The 12,416-nt window shown below is 40.4% G+C and overlaps 1 protein-coding gene across 3 annotated transcripts in view; it reads left to right on the top strand.

The window, feature by feature from the left end:
* Positions 1–397: 397 nt before the first annotated feature.
* The window catches only part of LOC138972824 (hexokinase-4-like), a 58,691-nt gene continuing 46,672 nt past the window's right edge, over positions 398–12,416 (top strand). Inside the window, exons 1-2 of one of the 3 annotated variants that reach the window (XM_070345493.1) lie at positions 2,610–2,816; positions 3,087–3,119. In XM_070345493.1, coding sequence (XP_070201594.1) covers positions 2,681–2,816; positions 3,087–3,119 — 169 coding nt within the window. In that variant the 5' untranslated portion in view covers positions 2,610–2,680. Of the gene's footprint in view, positions 539–2,609; positions 2,817–3,086; positions 3,120–12,416 lie in introns of those variants that run through there. The other 2 variants (XM_070345491.1, XM_070345490.1) reach the window with 2 other exon arrangements.

A 12,416-nucleotide genomic window follows, 5' to 3' on the forward strand; every position in this document is an offset into this window, starting at 1 on the left:
CAAAACTACTCATCAAATATGTGATATAGGGGAGAGAGAGAGAGAGAGAGAGAGAGAGAGAGAGAGAGAGAGAGAGAGAGAGATAGGGAGTGAGTGAGAGAGAGAGAGGGAGAGAGAGAGAAAGCGAGACACGGAGAGAGAGAGAGAGAGAGAGAGAGAGAGAGAGAGAGAGAGAGAGAGAGAGAGAGAGAGAGAGAGAGAGAGAGAGAGAGACAGACAGAGAGACAGACAGAGAGAGAGAGACAGAGAGAGAGAGAGAGAGAGAGAGAGAGACAGACAGACAGACAGAAAGAGAGAGAGAGAGGTTTGGCTGTCGAACTCTTTTCTTGACAGCTAGACTAAAGCTAAAAGTCGAACACATTCTATTCACAAAGCTTCTATTTATGTCTGCCTTTACATTCATCGAAGAAACGCTTCACGTTCGTGAATTTATATTCCGTCTTTTCTTGCAAAGCTTGATCTGACAAGTTTGAGCTTTAAGAGTGTGTAGCTATCGTCTACGTGTCGATGGTTTTTGAACTATTTCGTCAGCGAACAGGTAAGTTGATGAACATGTAGATGTATCTCGTTTTGGAACAAGACTGCATGTTTGGCAGCATTTAGCAGAGTCTAAGTTATAGTACTATCTGTGCAGTTAAAATAACATATTATTGAAACAAGAAAATATTAATGATGCAAGAAAACACTATTGCACAGCAAAGTAACCTAACGGTTGCTAGTCTTCCTATTGGTTGTTGTTGTTGTTGTTGTTGTTGTTGTTGTTGTTGTTGTTGTTGTTGTTGTTGTTGTTGTTGTTGTTGTTGTTCTTGTTCTTGTTCTTGTTCGTGTTATTGATGTTGTTGTTGTCATTTGCTAGCATATTCTTTCGTATTTGCTGCATTGGTTTGTTACATAACATATTATTTCTGTTAATCAACAGTTATGGCAAATGTGTGTGGACGAGATGTGTGTGTGTGTGTGTGTGTGTGTGTGTGTGTGTGTGTGTGTGTGTGTGTGTATATGTGTGTGTTTGTGTGTGTGTGCGCGTGTGTGTGTGTGTGTGTGTGTGTGTGTGTGTATGTGTGTGTATGTGTGTGTGTGTGTGTTTGTGTGTGTATGTGCGTGTGTGGGTGTGTGTGTGTGTTTGTTTGTGTGTGTGTGTGTGTGTGTGCGTGTGGGTGTATGTGTGTATGCTTATGTATGCAATTTTGAGAATGTATGTCTGTTTGCCTATTTGTGTGTTTGAGTCTAGAGTTGTTCTTGTGGTGATGTGCCTTAGTGCGTGTCATAATACAATATTTGCTAGTGCAACTTAGATTTCAGCAGACTTATTTTTCTGTGTGAAGGACTCATCATGGTTTGCAACACAGCTGTGTCGCTGTGTTTGGTGTTGATGGTGGTGGCTGGTTCTAACTCCGAAGTAACTAACGTTTACACCTTTTGTGATGCTGGAAGTTTCCCTGAAGGTGAAGCAGCGTCAATTTCCTGTGATTTCCCTGCAGCCACAAATGCCAGTGAGGTATATATGGAACAGGCATCCGCGTCTGTTGAACCAGGTCAGTTCCTCTACTTTTCTGGAAAAAAACCCAATGAAACCCACTCAACAACAAAAAAATAAAACAACTCAAGGAAGCAAACAAACAACAGAGAACAACAACCGAGCAAACACACAAGAACATAAGAAAATTATAACTATGACGACAAAGGGCAGCAAGGTGTGCAGTTTAGTAGTGTGTAGCAACACAGATAGAAATACATAATTGAAGATTAATGAAAGTAGTGTATGCTGTTTTTTGAAAACGTTTGAGTGAAGGAAGAAACACAGCTAATTATCAAGAATGATTCAATGCAACTATTTCATCATGCAAGTGTCTAAACCTTAACAGCACTTCATAGAAAAGGCTATTACAGTAGAATCCGCTTAATAAGACCATGCATCTTTTGTAATATATCTTTGATGGTGTATGCTTTTAAGTAAGCGTTGTTGACTATGAATGTAGATGTAAATGCTTGTATAACTGTGTTTTAATTTTAAATGTGTCAAGCGCAAAGAGCATAATTGTAAAGTTATGATGTTGCGCTATATAAATACTCATTTATTATTATTATTATTATTATTATTATTATTATTATTATTATTATTATTATTATTATTATTATGTTTAATAAAGCCACCCGCTTTTTGAGGCCAATTTCTGACTGCACGAATGTTTCCTTATGTTCTATACCCATGCTTTTATTAAATCCACCCGCTTAATATTGCCACTTTTGTTCTGCACCAAGGTGACCTTATTAAGCGGAGTCTACTGTACTACTTATTGTTTCGTTTACATGACTGAAGGTGAGGCTGCTAGTTTAAGGGTCAGATTGTGTTTCTGGTACCCATGCAGAAGATTAGTGAACGCAACACATAATATTATTGTCAAACTTCTCTCTTTGCTCAGCTGCACACACGGAAGGGAAATACAGAACAAAATATCCACTCATTATTACATAATAGTGTTGTGTGGTTGAGATGGGGTCGCTTTTATGTATATTCTTGTCTCTTCGGGTTGAATCGTTCCTAATTAGCCATGTTTCTGATGTTTCAATCATGATTCGTTATTCTCTGTTGCTAGGATCAGGAACAAGCATCGTGGCGTGTTCCCAACCTGACGAACGGCAGACTCGTCAATGTAACGTAACTAGACCCGGCGGTTACATGCTCAGCGAAGCCATATCGAACCGTGTTGCAGTGAAGATCTCGTCAGTTAGCACTGACCAGGCTGGGATGTACATGTGTAATGCCAAGCCTTCTGAAGGAACACGACCACTTGTGTGCCCACTGACCGTCACAGGTAACGGTCAACATTGCAAGGAGCTAGATTTGTTAGTGAACAAGCGAAAGCAACACATCCGAAGACACATAGTCACTTACACATAGAGGAATAAATACGATGCTGCACTCATACATGAATTATAAGAATTCAAGTGGGAGGACAAAACAGTGTATAAAGCCTTTGGAATCTTGAACTTTGTTTTATAGTTTATCATAAGAATTGTAAATGTTATGACCATTATACAATGTGTACTGTTAATCACAGGTTACCTATGCATTGCCTTTGCAGGTTCTAACAACGACAGAAACAAGGAAGGGAAAGGTATGTACTTAATCACGTAGCATTAACTCCTTGATCACGAATGTGATGCTTTTGCATGGTCGAAACAAAATTAAAGGCATGCGTTTGTATACGAACGGAAGCATTTGGCATGTTCAGATTTGTTTAGAAAGATGTCATCCACATACGAAAGTTATTTGTGCACTTGGACTATAGTTTCACACATGCTCGTTTGAAATGTGTCAATTATTTACAGTTCTCCCGTCAGTACAAAGTCATATGCAACTGTACTTGACACACAAATTAGTAGGAGACACACGTTTGTATACAATGATATGTGACCCTCCACGACGGTATGAGTCGCATGTGATGTCACCTTTGCATGATTTTCATATTTTTACATTTTTCTAAAGAGGTTTTTTATGCTCTATCCAGTGGTGAAAACCGTTTTAGAAAAGAGCGAAAACTGTTTGAGTTATAAGCCTGTGACTAAGGTGACCCTCACACTGTTACCAGACACTACCCGGACTTATATTAAGCCTAGCGCAGAACCGCGCGAGGTGACATGCAACTCATTTCGTGGTGGAGGGTCACATATCGCCTTCATCGGGTTTGGCATCTCATGTGTAGATCTGTGTACCGGTACCCGTTCCCATACCGGTTTATTATGGTGTTGTTGTGCTTAACCGGTATTTCGTACAAATAGACCAACATTTAGCATGATAGTCTATCTAGGTTTTCCATCAGTGCATTGAGATCATACATAGAAACAAATAGAGAACAAACACGTCTGGGTGTCACATTCGTTGCCATGACTGTAGTTTGGTGTTTCCGTTAATCGCTACGGCAACGCACAAATAATATCGGTTGGAACCGTTACAGTGAACGCATTGAACTCAATCGTAATGCGACAGGGCGACGCAGTAGTCTCCTTTCACAGCAGGCCATGCAGAGTTGTCTGCCGGCGAAGATTAAAAATAGCTTGACGTGTCTTCTATGTTGCGGGCTAGACACATGTCAATTGTAGAGTTATGCTTGTGATCGGGTCTGGCTGCTATTATCTCCTTGTATGTTCTTGGAACCATTTAGTACCCATGGCAGTTTTAATAGATAGGGCTATTAAATTAAAAAAACGCTGGCGCTGGACCCGAGTACTCTTCCCCCAGTATGAAAGTTTTTGTCTTGTGCACGTGGATTAAAAAAAAAAAAAAAAAAAAAAAATTTTTACACAATTAAAAAAATGATTAGAGTAAAATAAAACATTAAAACGTTAATAATAAACATTGTCATCATTTTCACGAGTTTTCATTCACAAGCACCTGGGAAATAAATCTCATGTTCCCCGGGGAATAAATCCCCGGTTACCATAGTTGCAGGAAGCCCTATTACATGGATAATCAAAAGCAAACCCAATAGAAACGCTCGAGGATTCTTCGGCTCTTTTCATTGGCGTTTCCCCAGACCTAAACAGACGACACTGCTTCGCCAAGTTCCAAATACGAACTGGCAAATGTAAACAAAAAACAAAACTACCTCATCAAAGGTCATACATTTATGCTTTATCGCAAACAAATGAAACCTATCGATATGTTTTATCTTCTCACAATGTCATGGAGTGCGTGTATCTCTTTGGAGAAACACGAACGTCAAGTTTTAAGTCAAACCAATTGACCCCTGACACACACATTTTGACCCGTGCACAAGACGTTGTATCGATAAACTAAGCGCAAATAAAAAAATAATGATAAAAAAGCAAAGAACATAGCAACAAGAAATGAAGACATCTGACAAAGCCGAGCAAGAATGACAAGTCTAATGAAAAACAGAGAGGCAATGAGAAACAAGATCGCGATTATCTTTCCTTCGCGGCACGACGCAAATCGTTTGTGTCCTTTGACCCAATTCGTGCAGTGCTGCACGATGCAAATCTTCTGTGACCTTTGACTCAACGTAGCTTCAATATTCGATTACTAATATTTACCACTGAAAACCGAGGGGTGGAATACCGAGAGGGGCAGGGTGGTAGGGCGATGGTGAAATGTAATGAAGAGACACGTGTAGCAATAAGAGAAAACCCATTCTGCAATAACACAAACACGAACAAAAAACCCAACACTGACCTATATGAATATTTAATCAATAATATGATCGTCTGCGTTGCAGGTGTGCAAGTGAAGGGTTGGGGGGGGGGGGTAACTTGATCATTAATTTGTGTGTGTCAGTGTTTGTGTTCATGGACTGATTGTGAGGGAGGGGGAGGGTGGGGTGGGGTGTGTTTCAGGTTTTGGTGTGGGTATGAAACGAGCAAAACAATACCCACACCACAAAATCTTGGAAGCAAAAAACACTCGCCGTCGCATCATTTTGTCCGCACAATATTATATGCACCAACAACCGGAAAGAAAGGTGACAATGGAAAAAGACTCATCTTTGCTTCCTGCGATTCCTTGCCCCCGACTCGAACGTCGCACGATAATCCACATAACAGATCTGTTGTGAGATGGTCAACGCTGACTGTGCAAGCAAATCACCTCGTTTGAAATACGACAATCCCATCGCTCGAATGCAACATGTGGGCACTATCGTCTCAAAGGCGCTTACTGTTGGTTTCACACACCACTCTGTAGTCGGAACCTACAGAACTTCGCATCCTCAAACCTGACATACTTGTCTCAACATTATAAACTCAAATCACACACAGTAAGTTGCTTTCGCACGCCAGCTTTGAACAACGTGCTGGGGCCCCGAACATGCATTATAATAACAGAACTCGCGTGTCAAACCATGGCTCCCTGTGTTGATTTTTCACTTAATGTTGAACCACCAAAATGATGACAAAAACGATGTTTGATGGTTTGTTGCCAGACTAGCTTTTTTGTCGGTCCTCGGGGGGCATATCGACTTTTGTTTCATATTTATTGACCGCGGCCTTCGGCCTTGGTCAATAAATATGAAACAAAAGACGATATGCTCCCCCTCGGACCGACAAAAAAGCTGGTCTGTCAACACCCCATCAAACATCTTATAATAGTAAACAAGAATTAAAAAAAAAATAGACCGCCCATGCCGGGAATCGAACCCGGATCACTTTGGCCATAGACTCTCTCGTGCTCTCTGTCTCTCTTTCACCGAGACCAATAGTTTCTTTGCCGAAACCAAATCCACACCCGTCGGCTGTCTTGCAAATCATGCTTTTCTCGTCATTGCGTGACGTGTTCGGCTCAGCCGCCCAAAGTCTCCCCTTTAGTTCAGTGACTGGCTGTTCGCAAAGCGACCAGCCTCCCACCACAAAAATTCCCACCGTTAAGAGTGGCTTTTGTGATTTATTTCGCATTTAGGTCCCAGGTAACATTATGAAGTTTTAATACGATCAATCGGACCTATTATCAAGTTAGTGTATCAACTTTTGAACGAACTGCGCCCAGTAGTTTCCCAGCAATAAGCTGTTAAGTCGAGACAGACACACAGACACACAATTAAAGTCTGCTGGACCCTAGTACTGCGTACTCGGGGATAAGCTATAGCATCTCAACCCTGTTTGACTGCCTTTGCCGGCAAAGGTGATTGATGTGCTTTGAGTACACGGTTACATTTAGAGCTATTTAGTTGCTTCATGTGCAACATCTTGTAGGTGTTCATCAGTACTAGAACGCTTAATCTTGAACTTAAATGTTTGATTGTTGACAGGTGGCCACCAGAACTTGTGGGCAATCGTATCAGTAATACTGGCGGTCGTGATCTTGTGCCTCATTGGCATCATTGTGTTCATCTGGTGCAGACGGCGTTTGGTCAGGTGAGACACGGTGTCAGACATTGCTATACATAATTATGCGCTGAGTAATGGTAGCAAAACGTATGTGGGAGAGGTTGGTTGGCTGTTGGTTACCATCAGCAGATAAGGCTAGCTATTTTTGTTTGTTTGTTTGTTTGTTTCCTTAACGCACAGCCGACCACGAAGGGCCATATCAGGGCGGTGCTGCTTTGACATTTAACGTGCGCCACACAGACAGAAGTCGCAGCACAGGCTTCATGTCTCACCCAGTCACATTATTCTGACACCGGACCAGCCAGTCCTAGCACTAACCCCATAATGCCAGACGCCAGGCGGAGCAGCCACTAGATTGCCAATTTTAAAGTCTTAGGTATGACCCGGCTGGGGTTCGAACCCACGACCTCCCGATCACGGGGCGGACGCCTCACCACTAGGCCAACCGTGCCGGTAAGGCTAGCTATGCGGGACCGAATGTGGAATAGAAAGGAACATGTTATGTTGTTTATGAGAGCTTTTTTTGGACAATGTAAACTTGGAACACATTTATCTCACACGTTTTTTTGAATGTTACGGATCACACAAGCAGTAGAACAAATCCTAATAATAATAAACATTTGGCAGCAGTACTTTCAAAATTTACAATGGCATATATACGTAATTGTTTTTGTTGTTGTAAATATATGTTTGCAGGGGAAATTGCACTTCTCAATTAGTAGATTAGTATGCTTTTGAACTCATATCACTAATAATATAAGTAACATAAACCCTTAAACTTGAACATAGTACGGCACGATTCCTGGCGCTGATGCATTGGACAACATGTTTTAAACCGCCACCTGATTTTGTTGTACGTATTGTTTGAAAGCCATACGGCATTCAGTAATCGTAGGGATTTGTTTCTTTATTTGTAAAACTACTTGCAAAGGTATGGTCACATATGATTGTTTAGTTGTTTGCTTGATTTTTGCTAAAACTGTTTATTGATTGGTTGTCTGTATATATTGTGTGTAGTATGTACATATGTTGCGTGTGTACTATTCCTGCTGAAATTAGGACAAATGTGCAAAAAACAAAACCGATGTTTAATTCGTTTACAGAAAAGGTGGATTTGATCAGTACAATGTCAAATTCAGCCCTGTAGACGACCTGGTAGATGTGACTTCCGTTCAGCCACTCTTGCCAACAGTGAAACCCGAGGTAAGCTGTTCTGCTTCAGCTTGTAAATCTGTCGCATGTAAAATAGCGTTTCAGGAAAATTCAAGCTGGAATATGTTGATAGTTATGCATTGGTCCATTCAATTTTCTACTAATCTAAAAATTCGAAAATTGTTCAGACTCAGAAATATGACCGCACGGACCGACAGACATGTATACACGAACACACCACACCCAAACTCACATTCAACCCAAGAACATACACATACACCATCCTCTTCGTGTTTCACGACAGTTTAATTATATCACATAAAATAACGTTTTGTGTAAGTTGGATGTATAATGATGGCTCAAAGCAATTGTAATTGCAAAGCTTTAACATTTTAAGTTGATTTTCAGCCTAAGATCCAAACTGCCCTACGTGACTTCGAGATGACCACTGATAAAATCAGAAAGTTCATGGGACTTCTGGACGAGCAGCTGGGCGTGGGTCTGCAGGAAAACACTCATGTGGAAACAGACGTGAAGATGCTCCCGTCCTTTGTCAGGTTTCTTCCAGATGGAACAGGTCAGTCCAGTGCTATAGTCTACACCTAGCTATGTCACATTTGTCTTACGTACACGTCATTTATACTTGGAAAACATGAAATGAAGTGTATTTTTATACGATTATGCTTTTGATTTTTGTCTATGTGTTATAAGTACTGCGATGCGGTGCCAACAGACACATGTCCTTGTTTAGGTACGATAAACATGAACATCAAAGTATTTTTTATTATATCTCATCTTATCTAAATTCGCCATGACTGAAAACATGATCATGTTAAATGTTTCAACAATGCCTGGGGAAGTACAGTCTATATACGAGGTTATCTATTCAAAGTGTTGGGATTTATATATTATATTTTTTTTCTTCACAATGTTTTGCTTTGAGATAGTAAAGTATATGATTTATTGAATTGTGTTGTATTTGAAATGACACATGCTTGTTCCTTTGTTTGTTTGGCTGTGTGTGTTTTTTTTTTCTTTAGGAATGCAATTCTGTGTTGGTTACATTATTGTTCTTACAAATACGGATATAATCAACAAACTGAAAAGTAAAACACAGTTGAATTTAACTACTTGGTTTAATTATTCAAAAGTAGATTGCCGATTTGATTAAGCTGCAATTACAATGATAGGAAACACACATTGGTTGATTGGTTGATCGATTGGTGGATTTGCGTATACTTGATCATTTGCCTGTTTAATAGATTGGTTGTGTAATTTGCTGATTGATAAGTTGGATTTAATGGGTGATTAATATTTGATTGATTGAATTCAGAAAGTGGAGCCTTCCTCGTTGTGGAGTTGGGCAGTGTAAGCCTCATGGTCATGCGTGTGGACCTTAAGGACGCCGATACGCTGTCTGTAAAAACACAAATACCGCACGATGTCAAATATGGCACCTCTGTTCAGGTGATTATTGATGTGCTTGAATTGTTATTGTTGAAGAGGTGTGAGAGTGTTGCTTTGTTTACGTTTATTCTAAACACGCGTGACAGGGAGACTACTGCGTCACCCTTCACAGCAGACTGCAATGTTCGGCCATGGAAGAGTGCGAGCTAGTTATAGCTCGACGTTTCTTCTACGTAGCTGATTCCTGTGAAATGTAGATTTCTGTCTAAGGCCAACAACAACAAAAAAGTCTGTTTACGGTAACATAGACAACAAAAATAGGGTCCGTAGGTCGGGATTTTTTTTTTTTTAATTTTCTCCAAAAAAACCCCATATTTTTAAGTTATTTTGCCAAAAAACTAAGGTGTTTTTTTTTGTTTTGTTTTCCCTAAATGCCCCCAAAAACGTCTAGGGTCGCGCGAAAAAATAGGGTCGGTAGGGATACCGTAAACAGACTATTTATTTTTGTTGGCCTAATTGTGATTGGGTCTGGCTGCTGCTATCTCCTTGTATGTTCTTCGGAACGTTTGAGTACCCACAACAGTTTGTATATGGCTATTAAGTTAGTTCATTTTAACATTCTCAGCCCTGTTTGACTGGGCTTCGCCTCCAAATGTGGTTGTTGTGCGTTTTGAACTCGGTCACACAAGCAAACATGTTGTTATTGATGACGACCAGAAAAGCGTTACTCTCCTGTAATACTAATAATTATGTAAAAAGATTAAAACATATGTTTAATCTCTATCTTGGAAAGAAGAAGGTGTGTTGAACGGAGCTGAGTTGTGAAATGTACTTGTTTGCTGGTGCCTGGTTGCATGCATTTCCTTATTTGTTTAATGTACATATAATGCTTATTGATCGATTGCAATGCTTCTTCCCAAAATCAAACTTGTGTTCGCTTGACTATGTCTATACTTAGCTAATTTCTGTTTGTGTCTTTTGTGTTCTTTTCAGTTGTTTGATTTTATTGCGGATGGCGTCAGCAAGTTCTTAACCTCCAATAACATCCACCACAAAACGCTGCCCCTTGTGTTTGTGTTCGCGTTCCCCTGCAAACAGTCGAGTCTGACCCAGGCTTACCTGACGGAGTGGACCAAAGACTTTAACTGCTCGGGGGTCGTTGGACAAGACTTGGGACACCTGCTTTCTGAGGCCTTCGGGAGAAAAGCTATTGTAAGGGCGTGCGTGTGTGTGTGTGTGTGGGAGGGGGGAGAGAGAGGCAGACAGACGGACAGACAGACAGAGAGAGCGAAAAAGACAGACATAATTATATAGACAGAGAAAGGGCAGACGCCCAGACAGACACAAATAAACACAGACAGAAACACAAACAAACACACAAATATACACACAGACAGGCACACACACAAACAGAGAACGAGCGAGATATCAGAGAATGACAGACATCATCTGCTTTGCTGCTTTCATCCTGTGCAGGGGACCGCAGTTCAAGTCGTCGCCATCTTGAACAATGGCGTGGATAAGCTGTTGGCTGTGGCTCAAACAGACCACAACTGTCGAATTGGATTGGTCATTGGTAACGGATTCAACGCATGCTACATGGATGAGCACGTGAAACACGTATGTTAAACTGTTAATTGAGATGCAAAGCTTATCAACAAAGAATAACTACTTAGAAATGGCTTTTAAGAGAAGATTGTGGAATGGTTGTAATAAGGAGAGAGGGGGGATCAGTTGAATCAGAGTCATCAAAGCCAATAACGCACACACTACTGAAGAAAAAATAACTTTTGAAACATGAAAAACCGTATACTTTTGATATAAAAAGGTAGGCTGCATGCATTATAACGCATTCATAGTGTATTTCCTGAGAGAAAAAAACACACTATTGTATTCACTGTTTAAGAAGTTATACTAAAACCCGTTGTCATGTATTTTTTTCAGACAGATAAATACCTACATAGATGGAATAACAAAATAACCCTTAGTTCAAACATTTACGAGTATCTCGACATTAAACTTCATAAAATGTTTATGTAATAAATAACCCAATACCAAATTGAACGAACCAATCAATCAACACATATACATGAACTGTGAAACAATAAACAATGATACACATTCTGTCTTGTCTGTTAATCTGCTGTTGTGTGTTTGCAGATGATCATCAACACAGAGTGGGGAGGACTGGGCAATAAGGGATGTCTGGATTTCATCAGAACAGAGTTTGACAGAGCACTGGACACCAGCTCCATCAACAAAAACAAACAAACGTAGGTACAGCTTTAACATTGTAAATAAAAGCAGTGGAACATTCAAAGAAAAGAGAATCAGGTTGCTCTAATGATGGTAATGCTGCTGCTGATGATTATTATGCTGGTGCTGATGCTGGAGCTGCTGCTGCTGCTGATGATGATGATGATGATTTGTACAATAACTTAATAATGCTTATTCTCCGGATCTTGCCTTCAGACCAATCCTGCAATTGTTGTTAGTTGTTGGTGTTGGTGTTGTCGTTGTTGTTGTTGTTGTTGTTGTCGTTGTTGTTGTCGATGCAAAGTGGTCAGGGTATACTTTAACATGTTTTGACTGATGTACTGTTTCAGCTGAAAGTGAGATGGTAACAAAAAAAGGATAAATGTGAACCTAAAAGCAATAGTTCAGATCCATTGTCAATGCACCCTGTTTCAGCCTGGAGAAGATGGTAAGCAGAGTGTGTATGGGAGAGCTGCTGAGACTGGTGCTGGAGAAACTCCACAAGGACGGCTTGCTGTTCAATGATGCGTCTCAGGACTGTGCACTATACCGGCAGAATGGTCTGGATGGTAGCCATGTCCCAAAAATTGAAAGGTTTGAACGTCATTTAAAACTTGTTTTGAAATTCGGTAAAAGCAGATATATTGCAGATTGGGTCTTTGGTTCCCGCGACGTAATTTATAATGGGTGTGTGTATATGTATGAGTGTGTGCGTTCATGTATGTGTGTGTGTGTATGTGTGTGTGTATGTGTGGGTG

This window comes from Littorina saxatilis, linkage group LG8 (genome assembly GCF_037325665.1).
Source record: "Littorina saxatilis isolate snail1 linkage group LG8, US_GU_Lsax_2.0, whole genome shotgun sequence".
NCBI lineage: Eukaryota > Metazoa > Mollusca > Gastropoda > Littorinimorpha > Littorinidae > Littorina > Littorina saxatilis.